At 35.6% G+C, this 21,565-nt stretch overlaps 1 protein-coding gene across 1 annotated transcript; it reads left to right on the forward strand.

Moving 5' to 3' along the window:
* The first annotated feature begins 7,018 nt into the window (after positions 1-7,018).
* On the forward strand, positions 7,019-10,052 carry LOC140883240 (transcription factor bHLH130-like). The gene is made up of 6 exons (XM_073289624.1): positions 7,019-7,763; positions 8,289-8,602; positions 8,870-9,049; positions 9,171-9,236; positions 9,529-9,597; positions 9,699-10,052. Exons 1-6 carry the CDS (start codon positions 7,277-7,279, stop codon positions 9,756-9,758), a joined length of 1,176 nt encoding a protein of 391 aa, XP_073145725.1. The 5' UTR covers positions 7,019-7,276; the 3' UTR covers positions 9,759-10,052.
* Positions 10,053-21,565: the final 11,513 nt, after the last annotated feature.

Below are 21,565 nucleotides of genomic sequence, written 5' to 3' on the forward strand. Positions count from 1 at the left end.
GCATCTCCAAGCTGTCAAGGCGAGACTCAGTTCTCTCCATCCTCTTACCTGATTCCTGCACAAAGGTACTAACAACGTCCTCCAAAGAAGGCTTACCATCACCCTTATTTGTATTGTTAGGATATAAAAAATTTTCATTATTACGCAAAATAGGGTGATAAGTATTGGGAACAGGATAACCTCTGTAAGCTCCATAACCTCGGTAGTCATTAGGATTGATATAATTAACTTCCTCTGGGGTATGTGATCCTTCAACTCCAGTTGAATCTGCAACATTAATCTTATTCAAAGAAGCTACCTGTGTAGTTAGTGCAGATAATTGAGCGGTGATGGATGTGAGAGGATCCACTGCATACTCTCCAGCTGGCTTCTTTACTCCCATACGCTCAGATGGCCATTGAAAGCTATTGACCGTCATCTGTTCCAGCATCTCGTAAGCCTGTACATGGTCCTTTGCAAAAATAGTACCTCCAGCCGCAGAATCCACATTCATCCTTGTAGGTGCATTCAGACCGTTGTAAAACCACTCGATCTCTTCCCAATTTGCAAAATTGTGGTTAGGACAATGTCTAAGTAATTCTTTGTACCTTTTCCACGCCTCGTATAGCTGTTCAGAATACATCTGCCTAAATGTGTTGATTTCTATCTTCAGTTGGGTGGATTTGGCAGGTGGAAAATATTTCGCAAGAAATTTTTCTGTCATCCCCTCCCAAGTAGTGATGCTTCCTAGCGGAAGCGATTGCAACCAACTTCTGGCTTGATCCCTGAGAGAAAACGGAAACAAGCGTAAGCGAATAATATCCTCAGACACATCATTTATTTTTACCGTATCGGTTATTCCTAAGAAGGTCCGCAGGTGCAGGTGAGGATCAGCTGTAGTGCTTCCATTGAATTGGTTTGATTGCACCATGTTGATTAGCGCCGGCTTCAGTTCAAAATTGTTGGCGTTAATGGTCCCTCGAGCGATTCCAGAATAGTGAGCATGGATCGTCGGTCTGAAGTGGTCTCTAATTGGCACCAGAGGAGCTTGTTGTGCTTCTTCTTCAACCATGTTTCTTAATTCTTCTCTTCTAATTCTTCTTAAAGAACGTGCAGTGCGCTCGATCTCCGGATCAAACAGTAGAGAATTCGCCCTTTGAGATCGTCGCATAGACTGCAATTAAAAATAAGAAGAAATTAATTAGTAACTTAAAATAAAATAAAAAACTCTAAATTAAAATCTAGACTAATTGGTAACAAGACTAAAAAATAATCAAAATTTACTCCCCAGCAATGGCGCCAAAAACTTGTTGTGAAAATTGTTCGCAAGCGTACGAGTGTCAAGTTTTAATATAGTGAATGAATCAAGTGTCGATCTCACAGGGAGTAAATTGAAAATAATCAGTGCTTGTAATTAAAATAGTCTAAACATTATCTAGAAAATCAAACAAAGAGTTATGATTTCAACTTAAAATAAAATTCAGAACTTTTAGAAAAACTCACACACAACTTCCGAATAATATTACTGAGAGAAAAATAGTTTAAAGGTTTTGATTTCACCTGGTTTCGACAACAACTACTCCTAATTAAATTATTTTCATGAATTCCATTCAATCAATAGCCAAGAACACTTAATTATATTATTTCCCTCTCCCGAGCAACAAATAATGTGTATCAACTAAGATTCAATTCCAATATCCCTATTAAAAATCTAGTCTTAGTGATATGTGTAAAACGATGTTCTTCCTAAAGCTCCGTTAACGTTATACACTCTCCCGAGCTATATAAACAATTAACAGTGTAATTTCTAATGATCCTATTCAAAATCTCCTCTCCCGAACAATGATTTCAAATAAGTATAACAATTCAATTAGTGATCAAGTAATTGGAAAAACAATCAAAGCTAGAAAAACAATTAATTTAGGAGAATTCAATCCAATAAAATTAACAATTCGTAAAAGCGTCTCAACCAGGCTACATCAAACCCCTAAACTATGAAAATTTAGTTCATAATCAAAAATAGATAAACACCAGTAATATTCAAAGTCTAGACATCAATTCAATGATAACAAATTCGAAAGGAAGAAAACAAATCCGAATATTCGACGCCGTGTCCGGTCGACGATCTTCTCCTTTGTTCTTCAAATTATTCACGTTGATGCACAGATTTTTCTTCTCCAATTGTCACGATCAAGCTCTCTCAATTTGTGTTGTGTTGTCAGGCGGCTCTCTCCCTTTTATGTTGTGTTGAAATCTCTTTTATATGTCCTCGAAGCCTGTCAAAGAAAGCCCGACAAATCGAGAGTTTTAAAGTTGCAAAAATCTGCCAATTTCTCGCACATAGCGGCGCGGGAGCGCAATAGAGTGGCGAGGGCGCACCTGAGCCTCGAATTTACAGTTCTTTTCACGTCCAGAGACGGCGCGGGCGCGCTCTGCTCTCGCATATCAAATTTTACAACGCACGACAATTTTCAAAAAATCATATCCCCAAAACTAACCGTCGGATTGAGCTGAAATTTTGACAGCAGCTTCAAAACATCCTAAACTCTATTATGAACGGTGGAGATCGGATTTTGATCTGTCAATAATTTCCAGTAATTTTTTGAAATTGATACTCCATAATGCATCCTTCCACTTCTTCTTGCTACTTTTCTCCAAATCCTTGCAACTCACAAAAACAACAACAAAAACACATAATATCCACTCGATACATCACAAAAGCCAAGCCAAATCATATATAAATTAAGTGCATAAAATGCACTTATCAGGCGGTTTTTACGATTATTAAATTGGACTTGACTAAAGCTTACGACATAGTAGAGTGGAGTTTTCTTGGGACACTGACATAAAATTTGGGTTTTTCCTGGGTCAAAATCATCACGAGGTGTGTTACAATGGTCTCTTACTATTTTCGACTTAATAAATTTATTTTTGGATCATTATATCTGTAGAGGGGACTGAGACATGGAGATCTTCTATCTCCGTATATTTTTGTTATTTGTGTTCAAGGATTGTCACGTATACTATGTAAAGCATCAGAGCTTCGGTTGTTTAAGGGTGTGAAGATAGCAAATTCAAGTCCAACAATTTCACATCTATCTTTTGCTTGTAATAGTTTACTTTTCTTCAAAGCAACAAGAGAGGTAAATGCCTTAAGATGTATGAAAGATCTTCCAAGCAATTGGTTAATTTCGATAAATCTGCCCTCTATTTCAACCCCAGCACATCCCCTCAAATAATAAATGTAATCAAGAATGTGCTCTCGGTATTAGTGGTTGGGGGCCATGATATATGCTTTGGATCTGCCTATTTTTTCTTTGCATTCAAAACGTCTACAATTTGGCATCGGTCATGCTGAGATATATAGGGTTGATGAAAGGAGCTCAGTTATCAGCGATAAGATTTGGTATTGGATTTTTGTATGAGGTGTGGATTTAAATATGTTTGCATTTTTTCCGACTCTATTCTAGCAATTAAAGTTGTAAAGGATGCAGAAGAGGATTAAGAATGGCAAACGGGAGATATTCTTAGTTGGTTTTGTGATATTGGATCTAAAGATCTTTTGAGTTAATTAAGAGTACCACTCCTGTGAGACGGTCTCGTTCGTGAGACGGGTCAACCCTACCCATATTTATAATAATAAGTAATACTTTTGGCATAAATTGTAATACTTTTTAATGGATAACTCATACAAGAGACACGTCTCATAAAAATGACCCTTGAGACCATCTCATAGGAGTTTTTGCCGTTAATTAATATAATGTTTTATTTTAATTCAATTTACATTTTTAAAAAACTTATAAAAATTTAAAAAATCTAATTTTTTATTTTTTATTTTTTTTAAAACTTTGTAACTTTAAATTTGTACAACTTATACGGAATTATGGTGAGACTAGGGATGTAAACGAGCCGAGCCGAGCCGAACAGTATCAGGCTCGGGCTCGGCTCGTTTGGTATATGTGGAGGCTCGGGCTCGGCTCGAGCTCCAGCCGAGCTTTTGTAATAAAGCTCGGCTCGGCTCGTTTATTGAATTTGTAAGCTCGGGCTCGGCTCGGGCTCAGGCTCGGGCTCGGGCTCGGCTCATTTATCATATGAAACGAGCCTGGCTCGAGTTTGGCTCGTTAAACGAGCTCGTTTTCAAGCTCGTTGGCTCGTTTAACTGGCTCGTTAAGCAAGCTCATATTATGGCTCGAGTTTGGCTCGTTAAACGAGCTCGTTTTCAAGCTCGTCGGCTCGTTTAACTGGCTCGTTAAGCAAGCTCGTATTTTGGCTCTTTAAGTGGGCTTGGGCTCGGGCTCGAGCTCGTTTTCGAGCTCGTCAAGCTTAAATACAAAATATAAATCTCTATATAAACTAAAATTAAATTTTTCTTAAAAAAATAAAAATGACAAACATAAATAAAACTATAAAATTAATTATCAAATGTATGTCATATGCAACAGTCCACTATAACGATACACAATAACAATATAACATCATTACATTGTACATATATAAAAAACCCAAATTAGAAAAACCATTAGAAAAGTGCAAACTGCATCTCCAATAAAAATTAAATACATCCTGCAACCAACATTCTTCGTAACATCATCTCTAATAAAAATTAAAAATCATCATGCAATATAAAAAATAAAGTTAGTATCACAAAGTAATATAAGCAAGCAGAAAATTGAATGTGACGACCATTTTTTAAAATACGTTTGTAATTTTAATTAGTTGTTATAAATATCGGTAATTTTAATTAGTTGTTATAATTATCGGTAATTTTAAATTACGACACGTTTATAATTTTGTATGTATCTAACGTATCGGTAATTATTATAATTATGAAAAACAATTTCTGAAAATAAGTTGTTGTTTTTGAAGAGTTATTCCATTCGCAAATGATGTATTAAGTCGTTGTCTGCAACTAAATTTTTGAAAATATTAAATTAAGTTTTGAAAATATTTTAACAAAAACTTCAGCCTACCACAAATTTATGGACACCTATATGGTGACATAGTTTTAAAACATCATTCTACATAATAATTCTAATGATCACATATAAACATCATATTATTTAACAAGAGTGAATTCATAGTTTTAACTTTTAAGTTTTAATCATAATAAAATTTGGTTTTATAATTTGTTTGATAATTGATAAGCTTATTTTTATTACCTATACCAATGAAATGATATTATTATTCCACAAATTCTTTTAATTATATATAATGATTTAATTATACCAATGTGTGATATGATTTATATCATAATCTTTTCATCTCAATTATATATACCTAATTTTTTCTTCTCATAGATAATAATATCATTAAAAGAAAATGTATAAAATGAATGAAAAAAATTGTTCTTGTATTTTCATGGCTATATACATGCATGTATTTTTGTAAACAAAATTACTAAATACAATATAAATTATAAACCTATATACCTTCCATTTGATTAGGGTTGTATTATTTTGTTAATATAACCCGAAGTATGTCATAAAATTATAATCTAAAATAAAAAAAATATTATTTAATATTAAAATTTAAGATATTTTGTGTTCTACCTTAAACTTTTACTTGACAATCATAGACACCTAGTTGGTCAACAACTCATGTAACAATAATTGATTGAATGTACAAAGTGTTACATCAGTTGTTATTCATGTAAGTTCTTAAGATTGTTGTCCGTACGATACCAAATTTATATATAAATATATATATATATATATATAATTATTACTAAAACGTAATTACCAATAAAAGAAATAAACATAATCAAATATATGTTTTTTGGTTCAAAATTTGATATAATATTGTCACTATTTTTTATTTTAACAAGTTTTTGTGTGCAAAAATATTCACAAACGATATAGATGCATAATAATGTATCTATTTTTTCTATAAAAATTTTAAATTTGATTAAATGTTATCATTATTTTTTAATTACACTTAACTTTTTTGTATCCATATATATGTGAAAATATCCATAAATTCTATCTGTAATGAAATTATGAATTTGGTTTCACAATTTGAAATTTGATCGAATATTATAACTAATTTTTTATTTCAGTTAATTTTGTGTCTCCATATCGTGAACATTTATATAAATGAAATATATGCTAATATAAAAATTTTATTTCATATTTGATTATATGTTATCACTTATCAGCAATTTTCTATTTATTACAATGTACTAATTTTTGTTTTAAAATTGAAAATTTGATATGATGTTATCACAATTTTAATTTCAAACAAATGTTTCGTGTGCATATATATGTAAAAACAATATTAATAATTTTTACAATAATATTTTAAAAACAAATAAATTTATTATATCATATCAATACTTTGATATAAATTTCAAATACAAATCAAAATTTTATTATTTAAAAAAAACAAGTTTTTTCTAGGAATATTTAATTTAATTTTTAAAATATTATAGATTTAAATACTCAATAAGCATATAAATAACTAAACCAGCCGAGTTCGAGAAACTATATAAATTAATATATTTTCACAAGAAAAAAAAATGAGTCGAGCCCGATCCAGAACCTGAGCTCAAGCTGACGAGCCACTAAACGATCCAATCCCAAGTCCAAGCCCGAGCTCGCAAGCCACTAAACGAGCCGAGCTCGAGTCCGATCTGACGAGCCACTAAACGAGCCGAGCTAACAAGCCATTAAACGAGCCATTAAACGAGCCGAGCCCAATCCCGAGCTAACGAGCCACCTAAACGAGCCGAGCTCAAGCTCGAGCTTCCGAGCCTATTAACGAACATGTTCGCGAGCTAACGAGCCGAACATCCTTAAGATCGGGCTCGGCTCATTAAAATTTTCAAGCTCAAAATTAAGCTCGGGCTCGGCTCAATAAGCTTAACGAACGAGCCCGAACGAGCTTTTTCACGAGTCGAGCTTCGAATAGCTCGCGAACAGTTCGGTTCATTTACATCCCTAGGTGAGACGAGCGTGTGCATAAATAAGTTGTACAAAATTAAAGTGATATATATATTTGGACACAAATGCATCGGATTCACTTGGAGTGGGGTACTGTTTGAGGTCTCAAAGAAAGAGCAAAATAGACGCAATTCTTTTCCGCTATGCGTCTGACCCCCCTTTGTTTTCAGTGTTCTTTTTCTTTCTTTTTGAAGAAAATTAAAGTTAATTCATTTAGGAGAAAAGCAAAGTTTCCATTTTTGTTGCCCAGTACTCTACCCGACACTTGAAATCCAAGATTTCACCGCCTATTATTGATATTATTCCTCTCAAAATCCACCAATCCTAAATCTTTTTCACGCGAATCTTGTTTTCTCTTGATGATGTTTTGCCCAGAAACAGACACGAGGAGAAACAGCGAAACCAGCTTTCTTTCGTCAAGCAATAACGACAATTTGAATGGTTCAGCTGAGGGAGAGTTGTTGAAGAGTAGAGAAATGATGGGTATGTTAGGGAATCAGAATCAGAATCAGAATCAGCCCCAGCAGAACTGTGGGTTAGCCAGGTATCGCTCCGCTCCAGGTTCGTTTCTTGCATCCCTTCTGGAATCTAGCACAGAAAATAGCGGCAACGGGGACGAATCCGAAGCTTTTCTTCGTGCTTTAATGGAAAATGGGCCACTTGATCTGAACCAAAAAGATACCGAGGATATGCACTACTTTACCAAACAGGAAGCCCCGAATGGCAAAAATGACTTCTGTGGTGGGGAAATCGCAGGCTCTTTTTTATTGCCTACGGAGACGAATAATAATAATAATGCCTCAAATCTTGGTAGACAGAGTAGTTCTCCTGCTGAATTCTACTCTGGTAAGGTTGTTTAATTTATTTGATTTTTTTTTTTTGGTATCATTTTATCTGTATATTTTCTGTTTGGTCTAATATTTAAACTGATTATGCGGAGGTATGATATATATTGTAAGGCAGAACATTGTACTGTTGTTTGATGACTATATATTTTTGACCTGTGTGTGTTGTTAGTTTTTTTAGCAGAAGAAATTAATAGCTGCAGGAATTTAATAATTTTTTTCAAGAATTTATTATCCATTTGTTAGCAACTCATATTCCTTGGGCTAGCTGCATTTAGATGTAAGCAAGCATTTGGATTTCGAAAATTAATCTGGTAATTTTTTTTTTAATTTTGGAACTAAATTAATCAAGATATTTTAAATCCTTGATTGTTGGAGTCGTTTTAAGTTCATTGTTTCAAATGCAGCTGAAAATTATGTGGTTGTTTCCTGACACTGCTTGAACATGAAACATAAACATATACAGGTACGAATTGTTATTTTTCACATTCTTGTAAATGGTCGGAAAATTGTTTTTTGGCCTCAGGATTTGGCATAATGGGGGAGGTAGGAAGCTACAGAATCAACAATCGCAATGACACTGATCCATCCTCTAGCGGTTTCAGCAATCACATTAAATTTCCATCTCCTCCATTCTCAGCTTCTCGATTCATGCCCAGCATACCCGAAAGTGGAAGCGAAACACATAACTCTGACAATGGTGGATTCAGAAACAGCAACGAATTTGAGCCACCTTCCATTCAGGACTCATTGAATGATCATCCCCCCTTGAATGGCTTCAAGAGAAACCGAGATGGTGAACAGAAGCCTTTTTCGAATTTGAATGGATTGGGAAATCCGGTAGGCTAATTAACTACACATCCCCTTTTACTTTCAGCTGATGCTTGATTGTATTCCATCTATGTATATATATATATATATATATATATATATATATATATATATATATTTTCTGTGAAATTTGTGGCTCTGTCTTTTATGTTCTCGCATCGACTTTGCAATTTGCACGGTTACTTACGAGCCTAATCTACCCTTCCACCTAAAATGTTTTTTCGAGCACTGTCATTCCAGGAATCGGTTCCTTTCTTAATGTACATTTCTTTGCAGAAAGAGGAAATAAGCAAGAAATCTCCTGGTTTAGTTCACCATTTAAGCTTGCCAAAGTCATCTGCACAAGCTCAAATAGAAAATGTGCAAAAGTTCCTGCACTTTCAGCAAGACTCGATCCCTTGTCAAACCCGGGCCAAACGAGGTTTTGCTACTCATCCAAGAAGCATAGCTGAAAGGGTAAATATCATCCATTTCCTCCCCATTATTGTTTATCAGTTCAAATTCAAGTTTCCATTTACGGTTGTGAACTCGCGTAGAGTTTGATGGTTACAACTTTATATGCTTTGCTAATTTTTAGATGAGGCGGACCCGGATAAGTGAAAAAATGAAGAAGTTGCAAGATCTTTTCCCAAATATGGACAAGGTAATCAAATTTCGTGCAACCATTTAATAATGTATATCAAATTTTGTGTGTAGATGTTTGAAAAATAGTTAAAAGTCTGTCCTCTCAATCAATTTTAAATTTGGTTATGTTTTTTTTAAAAGAAAATTTTGGTTATGTTAAACGTGCCAAAACTGTCATTTACAATGAAATGGACATGTCACATATCAAAGAAATTTATGAAACGTCTACTTTCTGCAAACCAATGAGTGAGTGATTTTGATATGTTAATTATTTTCCCCCTTTTTTATAATTTTATTGGATTTGCATGCAGCAAACGAACACGGCAGATATGTTAGATTTGGCAGTTGAACACATTAAAGACCTGCAGAAACAAGTCTTGGTATTAAACACATCCGTCCCTTTCATACAAATATCACGTGAAATTTACTCTTTAACCTTATTTTGAAACAACCATGTCTTTTTCCCCACATTCTTGTATAGACACTCACGGAAGCAAGAGCAAAGTGTGTATGCTCGAGTAAACCAAAACCGACAAGTTGAACAACATAGCCATTGCTTCTGGAAAACATAACCATGTCGGATTTCACGAACAATGAGCCCGTGATGCTAGATAGTGTCCAAAGACAAAGCGCGCATGTGTGACTAACAAGATTAGTTTTGGAATTTCTTGAAAAAAGAAAAATGGAAACATATGATGTTGTATGTCAAAATATGCAGGATATCTTTTTTAAGTTGAGGTGTATCGTCAAGTGCATTATCTGTATGGATTTTCTTAGTTTCTAGAATAATAACATTTATTCATGTACAGAAGTGGTTAAATAAAATTGAAGTCTTATTTCGTATCATTTATTTGTTCAAGGTGGATTGCATAATATTTTTTAAGAGTTTGAAGCCTTTTGTTAAATATGAGTTATAACGGTTTTTCAGGGAGGTTTTTTGCATCCTAACATGTGAAATATCGGAAATAGACGCTTCACCCTTAGAAAAATTAAATGGGCATCATAACCCTTGTGTTTTTTTTTATAGATGTTGCACATGTGTTCCATGTCCAAACACACGGTCAAACTAGTTGAGATTTTGCTAAATTACCCTCTACTATTATTTAATTTATTTATGAGATTAAAAAAAATAATTATGAAAAATTGAATAAACTACCCCTATGATATCTCAATTTTGCTCAAATCTCCCACATAAAAATGTATTAGCTAGTAACTCCCTATGTTTTTAAATTTCGAGTTCACATATTCTTTTCAGTATTTTTTGTATCCTACACGCCAATGTTGCGAATTACCTTGGTTTTTACTAGTGTTTGTATGATTAATCGAAGCTTGTGAAATTTGTTTAGTGTTCAATTTATCGTAAATCATTGAAATTAGTATGTGCAATTTATCATTGCAAATATCTAGTCATCATATGACATTAATTCCATAATAAACCAAGTAGGTAAAACATACATCAGATCGTCTCATTGTTGTTTTTTTTAATTAAAAATTAAAAAAAATCAAAAGTAATGCAAGTGGTGGCGTTTTGCAGTACTATTGCAAAACGCCACTACCGACAGCGGATGCTGCGCTAAAGACTGCAGCGTCCGCTACAACCCTTTTTTATTTTTTATTTTTTTAATTTGTTTTTCTTTTATTTCCTATCATTTTTATTTATTGTATAAATGAGACTTGTGGGTACATACCAAATATGTTGAGTTTATCGATTTACAAGACAAATAATTTTCAAAGACTGAGATTGTCTCATTGATATTTATATATAATCATTCTCTATACTTTGATTATATTTTTGACAATAATACTTGATTTTTTTAAAAAAAAATAAAAAGATTAAACTTTTTTTTGAAGATATATTATAAAAATAAATATTTTTTTAGAAAATATATATAGTTTACAGGTTCATCACAATTTTGAATGACAAAAACTCCAATGAGACGGTCTGACGATTCAACTTTGTGAGTTAGGTCGAAAAATCGTTTCTTCGACCTAACTCAACCTAGGGAGACTAGACCAAAATCTCTCGAGAAATTACAAGATCCAAGAAACAGATCTAAAACGCATTCGAAAAATACAAACTAAATGCTGAAAATGAATAAAAAATTCTAGAATTAACTCTAATATAAGGCAAACAAACTCTATCTAGTCTGAAAATCCCCTTTAGCCTCCCTTGGATGTCCTCTAGGTGTAAAATGGTCGATCCCTTATCCAATCCTAAGTTAGCCAACTCGTCTACCGCAACATTCGCTTCTCTGTAAATGTGAGACTTACGAACCTCCGAAGAATTTAAGATCCCCTGGATTTGAGTTAGGATACTGCCGAGTGCATCAATAATAGCCAAAACCGCCATGGAATTGGTATCTTTTAGTTGTATCGCGCCCAAATTAACCCAACTCAGATCAACAAATTAAAATGTAGTAGCGAGAGTATGGATCATTCCCAAGAGAAAGGTCCAATTTATTGTGTTCTTAAAAATACTGAAAATAAATGAAAAGGGGGTTTTGGATTTGAAATTAACTATTAAAAAGTAAAATCAAATAAAAATTAAATTGTATCACTAACATGCAAGATTTAAAAATATAATGAAGAAATCAATTAAAAACAAGTCTTGGTATCGGTTGACTACACCATTGAAGTTATTCACTCGATCATCGATTCTGTAAAAATAATTAATTCCAATTGAATATTCATCATTGAGAACTAAATTTCTATCCCACCTTAATTTTAGTTAATTAGACACAAGCGTTCAAAATCAACCCTTACCAATGAATTAACCCAAATACAAGCGATTCAGATTTAAACCCAAGGTAGCATTCAAACTAGTGAAATTCATGAATCTAGACAACACAAACACAAGCGGTTGTATTTAATCTAGTCAATCGTTGTTCCTACGAATTAACAAATTCACAAACGAAAAATATTAATCATAGTTGCTTCACAAATTACAGGGATCAAACAATTAAGGATTTGATTTTTAATTTAGTTTTAGATTGTATGAGAAAATTATTAGATAGTCAGCAAATAATTAAACACACAAGCATATCAATCAATCCCAAACAACTCTTGATACTAAAATAAAAATTAAAATTTCATTAATTCTGTAGAAAATTTCATGAAAGAAAAATTAAATCTAGGAACAAGAGATGAAAACATAGCCTTCAAGTGTGTTCTTCTGTGTTCCAGCCGTCCAAAGATGATTAAAAGATTGTAATTTTTGAGTTATAAGAGATATTTTAAAGTCTCCAAATCTTCCAAAGATTATATCTCACTCGGACAAAGAATTTTCAAAATTAAAAACTCTGCACGCTCGCGCCGCTCGGTCGGTGAAAACATGCGGATCGAGCGGAAAATTCTCTGTCTCGCATCTCTTCATTATTCCGCTCGATCGGTGAAAAACTACCGATCGAGCGTCAGTTTCTCTGCCTCGCATCTGTACGCAAACCATCCTAGCACCCTTCATTATCTCCCACGCGCGATACTTCTCAAGGGCGCTCAAAAGCACTACTCCCAAGCGCTATCGCGCTTCCATTTCTTCAATAGCGCTTCAATTATTTTCTCTTGTGTATAGTTAGAGCCCTTCGTTAGAGCGATATCACTTCTCAAGGGAGTGTTCGTTAGAGCTGTTGGGTAGAGTTGTTCGTTAATAGCTCTAACGAACAGCTCTACTTCTTTCATCTTCTTTCTTTGCTCTTTTCTTCTCTTCCTATATCAGAACATAAACAATGATTAGGAACTATAAAATTAATTTAATCAATGCAAATTCTCCTAATCATACAAATTAACTCAAATAAATATAGAAAAATATAATCTCATCAAACTCCCCCATACTTAACCTTTTTCTCACCCTCGAGCAAGTCATGCAAAAACAGTATGCAAACATAAGCAAGGATGAATTATGGACATCACAGCCTCAGAGAAGTTCCAACATACAAAACAAAATTACGAACACTCTCGATTTTCCATAATGCACCATCAATCAAGCGTGAACGAGTGTATGTGTCATGTAATTACAGCTACATGCAACTTCAAAAGACATAGTTTTAAGACTGAATACCGACCTATGACACCTCAGTGTAAGTATCACAATCAGGGGCTCCTTCCTCCCAACAATCCCTAAACAAAAACACGACTTTCTTGAGATTTATTACGCACCTTTGGATTTTGCACCCGATTTTCTTAAGCCCCGATAATTACCCACAAACTTAGCTATAACTGTGATATGATTAGAATTTCAATCCCCTCGTTTATAGCCCGGATGTAGCATCAATCTCATTGAACCCGCAAACTTAGCCATGGACAATGTGATTAGAATTTCAATCGCTTTCCAGACCCGGATGAAATTGTTATTGATTTCCAAAAATTTTAAACTTTTAACCCCATCTGATCCGCATACTTATTCAAGAACAAGGTGATTAGGATTTCAATCCCTTGCTCATAATCCGGATGGAGTTAATCTTATTTCCAAAAAAATTTTCGTAAAAATTAACAGGTGCGCCCAAGATCGTACATGCAATGTTATAAAGATCATTAGGATTCAAAAACAGTATCAGGCTTCACAAACACCTATTATCGTGCAATGGTCCAACAGAAACAAACATTATCCAATACATCGCTACATTTCACTGGTCAAACATGTGTGCTTAAAATATTCACTACTCAACCTACGGTTTCTCATATCTAATCAAGAGTAAAAAAAAAGTTCACAAAAATTTAATTTTTCTAAATTCATGTCATCATCGGCTATCAATCATCATCCTACTTACTATGAGCTATAAAAAAAAAATTTCTTTCAAAAACCCGCTGAATCCTCTCAATGACTGGCTAAGTCCTCTCCCCCATACTTAAAATCTTACATTGTCCTCAATGTAAGTAAAAAAAATGCAAAATAAAAATAAATACTAAAATTGAAAAGAAAATACTCCCCTTGGGTTTCCTCCCAAGCAACACCTTTGTTTACTGTCGTTGGCCCGGCTGCATGCTTCAGTTTCTCATGGTGGTTCATATCTAGTTCCCTTGTCCACCTTCATCCACTTGAGAATTTTCACTGTCAATCTCGGTCTTTTCTTTGATTTCCTAGAGATCCTAGTATCTTGATGATTTTTCTCCTTTTCCATGGGTATTTCTTTTGCTCGATCTGGAGGAAGTTTTGGTTCAGCTTTAGGTGCCTGCAAATCATAAAAAAAATTTGCATTAGAATTCTCAGCAGGTCTTGCAACAATATTCTTCATTTTATCCTCATTCATCAATTTCTTGTTTTCTTGTGACAAGTGATCGTTAATATCAAGAGTGTTAACAACACTTTCATAATTAGGAATTTTCAGGGCATCAAAAATATTAAACTTAACAATCTCCCCATCAAATTCCATAGTGAGAGTACCATTATTAGCATCTATGATGGACTTTGAAGTTTTTAATAATGGTCTTCCTAGCAAAATTGAACTATTCAAATAATTACTTTTCATGTCAAGCACATAAAAATCAGCAGAAAAAACCAAATTACCAACTTTCACAAGAACATCCTCTAACACACCCCTAGAATAAATAGTATATTATCAGCGATCTGGATAACAATTTCATTTTCATTCAAGGGCCCTAGTTTTAAGGAAGCATGAGTAGAATATGACATTACATTAATTGATGCTCCAAAATTTAGCATGGTCGTATCGAGCTGAACATCTCCTATTTTACAAGGAATCGAAAACATATCTGGATCCTTGCATTTTGTGGGTATCTTTCTCTGAATCACAGCAGAAACCTGTTCTCCTAGTTCTACTTTCTGGCATCCCTTCAACTTTTGTTTTCTTTTTGCAGTACACTATTCTTTAAAAAACTTAGTATAGCGAAGTACTTGTTTAATAGCATCTAACAATGAAATATTTACCTCACATCTACAAAAAGTGTCATACAACCCCTTAATACTTTCATCCTTCCTAGACTCTTTCAATGCTAAGGGGAAAAGGGGTACAGGTTTATACTCAGAAAGGGGAGGAAATTTACCTCTTTGTGCTTCCTTTTTAATAGGTTCACTCTCCTCTACCTTGGATTTCTCCTCATCGTCGTTTTGTACTGGTGCTTGCACCACTTCTTCATGAACCTTCAACTCCCTTCCACTCTTTATAGTTATTTCACTCACATTTTCCTTCAGATTAGGCACTGTCTGAGATGGTAGACTGTTGGAATGTTGTGCTTCCAACCTGTTAATTGCGGTTGCCAATTGCCCCACCTGAGTGTTCAAATTTTGGATACTTGCTCTCGTTTCCTGCTGAAAATTCAAAGTATTAGTTGCAAGATCCTTAACAATATTTTCTAAAAACTCACCAGGAGTTGGAACTTGAGGACGCTGTGGTTGTGGAGGATATGATGGCCTGTAATCTTGGTTATTCGGCTGCACTTGAGATGAAGGCTGATTCATCAAAGGATTGCCATATCTGAGGTTCGGATGATCCCTCCAACCTGGATTATATGTGTGCATGATTCCGCTGTGGTGGCCCTGGAAATCCTCCTGATGCATTGACTTGCTCGACTGTTTCCTCTTGCAGTGTGGGACACATGTCAGTTGCATGTCCCCTTGCAGTGAAAATTTCACAAACCTTCACATTTTGTCCATTCCCTGCTGCCATTTGACGCACAAGAGGTGTCAAATCAATCAGTTGTTGTTCAAGGGAAGAAAAATTTATCTCATTACTCCTTGTAGGTGCAAGATCACTTCTATTGGAGCCAAATTGCTGAGAATTGGCAGTCATGTTCTCGATTAAGTTCCTTGCCTCTCGTGGAGTTTTGTCCACAAAAACTCCTCCACTGGCCGCATCCACCATGCTCTTGTCATTAGGCAACAAACCTTCATAGCAATATTGAATCAAGAGGTTTTCACTTATCTGATGTTGCGGACAGCTAGCACAAAGCTTTTTGAACCGCTCCCAATATTCATGAAGTGACTCTCCCATATACTGCTTGATGTCATAGATCTCCTTTCTGATATTCGTTGCTCTCGAAGCTGGAAAGTATTTCTCTAGGAAAATCCTCTTCATCTCTGTCCAAGTAGTGATGGATCCTGGAGGTATGTAGTATAGCCAATCCTTTGCAGCATTCTTCAAGGAAAAAGGAAAAGCTCTCAATTGAATCTGCTCCTCTGTAATGCCCTGTGGTTTAATGCTTGTGCATACCACATGGAACTCCATCAGATGTTTGTAGGGATCCTCACCTGCAAGACCATGGAAAGAAGGAAACAAGTGTATTAGCCCAGATTTTAACTCAAAAGTAACATTAGCTTCTAAAGTAGGGAAAGTAATGCATAGGGCTGGCTGCTGATTCAGATCAAGAGTGCCAACTTGTCTCAAGCTTAGATTTGCATTTGCGGCCATATCTTCTCTAGGTTATTCGAATAGAACCTCTTCTTCCTCTTCAAATATCCTTCGAGCTTCCCTCTTCCGTCGATGGAAAGTTCTATCTATCTCAGAATCGTAAGGGAATTCTTCTTCTGAAGATTCACCTGCAAGCATGAACAAACCAGAGAAGCACTGGGGGAAAGAATAGAAATAAAAAAAACAAGAACACAAATAAATTAAACGCCTTCCCCGACAACGGCGCCAAAATTTGGTATCACTTATTCATATCGCGCCCAAATTATTCCAACTCAGATCAACTAATTAAAATGTAGTAGCGAGAATAGGGATCATTCCTACGAGAAAGGTGCAATTTATTGTGTTCTTAAAAATACTAAAAATAAATGAAAAGGGGTTTTGGATTTGAAATTAACTACTAAAAATAAAAGAAAATAAAAATTAAATTTTATTACTAACATTAAAGATTTAAAAATATAACGAAGAAATCAATTAAAAACAAGTCTTGGTATCGGTCAACTACACCCTTGAAGTTATTCACTCGATCATCGATTCTCTAAAAATAATTAATTCTCATTGAATATTCATCATTGAAAACTAAATTTCTATCCCACCTTAATTTTAGTTAATTAGACACAAGCGTTATTAATCAACCCTTACTAATGAATTAACCAAAATAAAAGCGATTAAGGTTTAAACCCAAGGTAGCATTCAAACGAGTGAAATTGATGAATTTAAACAACACAAACACAAGCGGTTGTATTTAATCTAGTCAATCGTTGTTCCTACGAATTAACAAATTCACAAGCGGAAAATATTAATCATAGTTGCTTCACAAATTAGAGGGATCAAACAATTACGGATTTGATTTCTAATTTAGCTTTAGATTGTATAGGAAAATTATTAAATAGTCAGTCAATAATTAAACACACAAGCATATCAATCAATCCCAAACAACTCTTGATACTCAAATAAAAATTAAACAATGAAAATCAAAATCTCACGAAATAAATAAACTTCAAAGGGTTTGTCTTCCTCTACCAAGAATTAAAACTTAGCCACTAATATTCATGAATTCTGTAGAAAATTTCATGAAAGAAAAATTAAATATAGAAACAAGAGATGAAAACCTAGCATCCAAGCGTGTTCTTCTGCGTTCCAGCTGTCCAAAGATGATTAAAAGATTGTAATTTTCGAGTTATAAGATATATTTTAAAGTCTCCAAATCTTCCAAAGATTATATCTCACTCGGCCAAAGAATTTCCAAAATTAAAAACTCTGCACGCTCGCGCCGCTCGATCGGTGAAAACATGCGGATCGAGCAGCAAATTCTCTGTCTCGCATCTCTTCATTTTCCCGCTCGATCGGTGAAAAACTACCGATCGAGCAAAATTTTCTCTGCCTCGCATCTGTACGCAAACCATCCTAGCGCCCTTCATTATCTCCCACGCTCGATAGAGCTTCTCAAGGGAGCTTCAATAGCGCTTCAATAGTACAGTTAGAGCTCTTCGTTAGAGCGATAGCACTTCTCAAGGGTTGTTCGTTAGAGCTGTTGGGTAGAGCTGTTCGTTAATAGCTCTAACGAACAGATCTACTTCTTCCATCTTCTTTCTTTGCTCTTTTCTTCTCTTCCTATATCAAAACACAAACAATGATTAGAAACTATAAAATGAATTTAATCAATGCAAATTCTCCTAATCATACAAATTAACTCAAATAAATATAGCAAAATATCATCTCATTGGGAATCAACTTCAAGCCACAAGGGAAACAGATTATAGAGCTTGCAAACCTTCAGCCCCTTCAAAATAGCACAAAGCTTTGCCCTCGTATGAGTCCCAAAACCGGCCAATAGAATCGTGGTAAGCTAAGATTGGCATGCCTGTATGATCTTTGATAATCCTGTCAATCCCAGATTCCCCTCCACCTTTCAAGCAGCCATTCGAATTCAATTTGAAATTTCCAATTGATGGTGGTACCCATCGAACCACTCAAATATCAAGATCGAGTGATGCGATGGTCCAGGCCCATCGAACATGCCACATCCTCAAAACCCTTCCAATGTCCACCTCTCAAAACCCCTGCACGGCCAATAGATAAAATAAACTCATTAATATGCAAGATAATCTTGGCCAGTTGGATGCGAATGCCCCTATGCTTGTAGTCGTTCCTTGCCTTCCAAATGAACCAAATAATCAAAAAAGGAATAAGTTCCCTAACATGTCCCTCTTTGCGCCATTCTACTTCCACCTTCCAGTTAGAAAAATTATGGTGATTCTGAACTCCAAATAGCCGAGAAAAGAATCGCCATACATGGGGCCGTAGGAGCACTAAAAAAAACATGTTCAAATGTCTCCAGATCCCAAAAACACTGACACATCGAGACTATAGCAATTCCTCTGTCTTTAAGAATATCATCAAGTGGAATCCTCTTTTAATACCACCTCCAGCAAAAAATGGAAGTTTTTGGCCTAAAAATCTTGGACCAACAACCCTTCAACCAATCAATATCAGTATGTCTATGATGCACCAAGGCCCAGGCAGATTTAGCAGTGAATCTAGAATTCGTTGATCTTTTCCAGATAGCACAGTCCTTCAAAACAGGGTGAACAGGCACTTCCATATTATGATATGCAACATCTTGGGAACCTACAGAAAGAAGACGATCTAAATTCCAATTTCTCTCAACCATGAACCAGCTGACCAGCCTAGACTCCTGCCCCTGGACAAGAACCAAATATGATATTGGACCATCGGAAGCCAAGATTCAAACCTAAAACTAATATTCCCATCACTAATCCGCCACCCAATCTCCGGTTCTGCTCTATTACGGATCTTCATCATTCAACGGCATGTGGGGGAGATATTCTGCGTGAGCCGAACCACTGCTGGAAGAGCAATTTTGCAATATTTCAGATGTAAATAACTGCTCCATGGAAACTCCACAGTTCTGAATCTGACATAAAGTTTGACGAAAAAAACAGTGACCATTTTTTTGTGTAGTAACCCGATTCCATTTTACAAGATTAAGTGATTTTAAACATGTTAAAAAGGACATGTAATTTTAAAAGTATCAAAACATGTTTAAGAAGTCATTATTTGGTGAAGATAAGTGAAAAATCAGATCCAGAACGTCCGAAAATGGTAGGGAGCATTCCGAGGGTCAAAAACCAGTTTGGAAGCACCCAAAAACAGTTCGGAAAGCAATGCATACGGAGCTTCCGAACCAGTTTGGAGCTTCCGATCTCCAGTTCGGAGATTTCAAACTCATCCAGTAACAAATGTCAATGTGGCTTGAACACGTAGCTGCATGCGCAGATCGGAGCTTCCGAAGTGCAGACCGGAGCTTCCGATTGCAACCGATCGGAACGTGGCATGCATGCGCAGATCGGAGCTTCCGATCGTGCTCTATAAATAGGGGTTCGAGGCTCTCATTTTGAATAGAAAATTCAGTTCCTCTCAATCGATTCTTTAGTATAAATAAGGATTTCCAGCCTTCCTAAGCGTGGGGCGGAATCTTGGAGAGGCATCCAGAATTTGTAGCGGAGTTGTACCCAAGTTCTTGGGCATCGACATCAAAAGGTTGACGACGGACGCATGTATAAGTACAAATTCTGATTAGCTTTTGAGAGTAGCTATTAGATTAGTTAAGGCTTTAAGAGCATTATTAGTGATGCATGGAAATATTGGCTTGTAGGCTTGGACCCTAGAGTGGTGCTTCTAGGACCGCCTTTATAGAGGTACGTAAGTACAGACTGAGATAGCCAAATAAATATACATGTTTATGTGTTGCATGATTATGTGTTGCATTATTACATGTCACGAGGTACATGATATACTGTTCATGATTTTTATGCGGCATTTGCATCCCATGTTGAGCATGTTATTATTTTGAGATAGCCAGTTGTTCTAAGGTCGCTCAGCCCTAGGGTTTTTTTAATTGTACGATCGGGTATCGTGTGACACCCACTGGATCGACGAGGAAGCATGTGCGGTTTACACAGGACAATGATAGTCCAAGATCGGGTTCAGTATGAGTGGCACCTACTGAATCTTTGGAGTAGCGTGCGCCTACTGGAGGCGCCTATGTACTGAGCATGATTTTCAAGATATGATCCCGGTTTATCCAGAGCATTCATACTTCATGTTGCATGCATCATATAGACTTGTATATTTGATATTTACGTACTGGGTGTTAGCGCTCACGTCCCTGCTTTTATCTCGAACACCCCATTCAACGGGGCAGGTTTGCAGGTTGACCAGGAGCAAGATCAGTGTTTGTTCGGTAACCCGGGTTGGTTGCAGAGAATTCCAAAGATTTCTAGATTAAGATTTTATCCGATATTTATTGTTATTTCAGTTGGGTTTTATTTGTTTATCGGTTTTATACTTTCGGGTTGTTAGATTGATTAAGTTTCCGTAGTTTAACTCTGATTGTGCTTAATTAAGTTTAAATTCATGCTTAAACTCTTGATTAGTCGGTGATCACGGTGTGGGTCACTACACTTTGAGTCTATGAATACCCAATCCACCTTCAGAAACCAATGCGTGTTCTGCACCCCTGGTTTCGAACCCCACAGAAATTTCTCACACAACATTTCAAAATAATGCAGGACTGTGCCTGGTGGTTGCAAGACCTGGAACAAAAAAATAGGCATAGAGCAGAGAACACTTTTTATCAACACCAGCATGCTCCCAAAGGAAAGGGTTTGTGTCTCCCAACCTTGTAACTTCCTACGGGCATTGGAATTAATATCATTAAAGTAATAGCTCTTCCGATAGCCCATAAAAAGCAGAGCACCCAAATATCGAATAGGCAGTGAACCTCCCCAAAACCAGTGATAGAATAATACTACCCCTTTCTCTCCTGCGAGCAACTATTAGCAGTGATAATAACACTCTTGGCATTGCTAATGAGTTGGTCAGAGCACTGTTTATTGTGATATAAGAAATTCCAAAGATTTTTGATTCCAGGGATCGAGCCATTGCTGAAAATGATGAGATCATA

Source organism: Henckelia pumila, chromosome 2, assembly GCF_033568475.1.
Source record: "Henckelia pumila isolate YLH828 chromosome 2, ASM3356847v2, whole genome shotgun sequence".
Lineage (NCBI taxonomy): Eukaryota > Viridiplantae > Streptophyta > Magnoliopsida > Lamiales > Gesneriaceae > Henckelia > Henckelia pumila.

Excerpts from the sequence above, each read along its gene's own strand:
- LOC140883240 (XM_073289624.1), top strand. The coding sequence starts at position 7,277 with ATGATGTTTTGCCCAGAAACAGACACGAGGAGAAACAGCGAAACCAGC. Across the intron at positions 7,764-8,288 it reads TCCTGCTGAATTCTACTCTG|GATTTGGCATAATGGGGGAG; the intron begins GTAAGGTTGTTT and ends TTTTGGCCTCAG. Across the intron at positions 9,598-9,698 it reads ACCTGCAGAAACAAGTCTTG|ACACTCACGGAAGCAAGAGC; the intron begins GTATTAAACACA and ends ATTCTTGTATAG.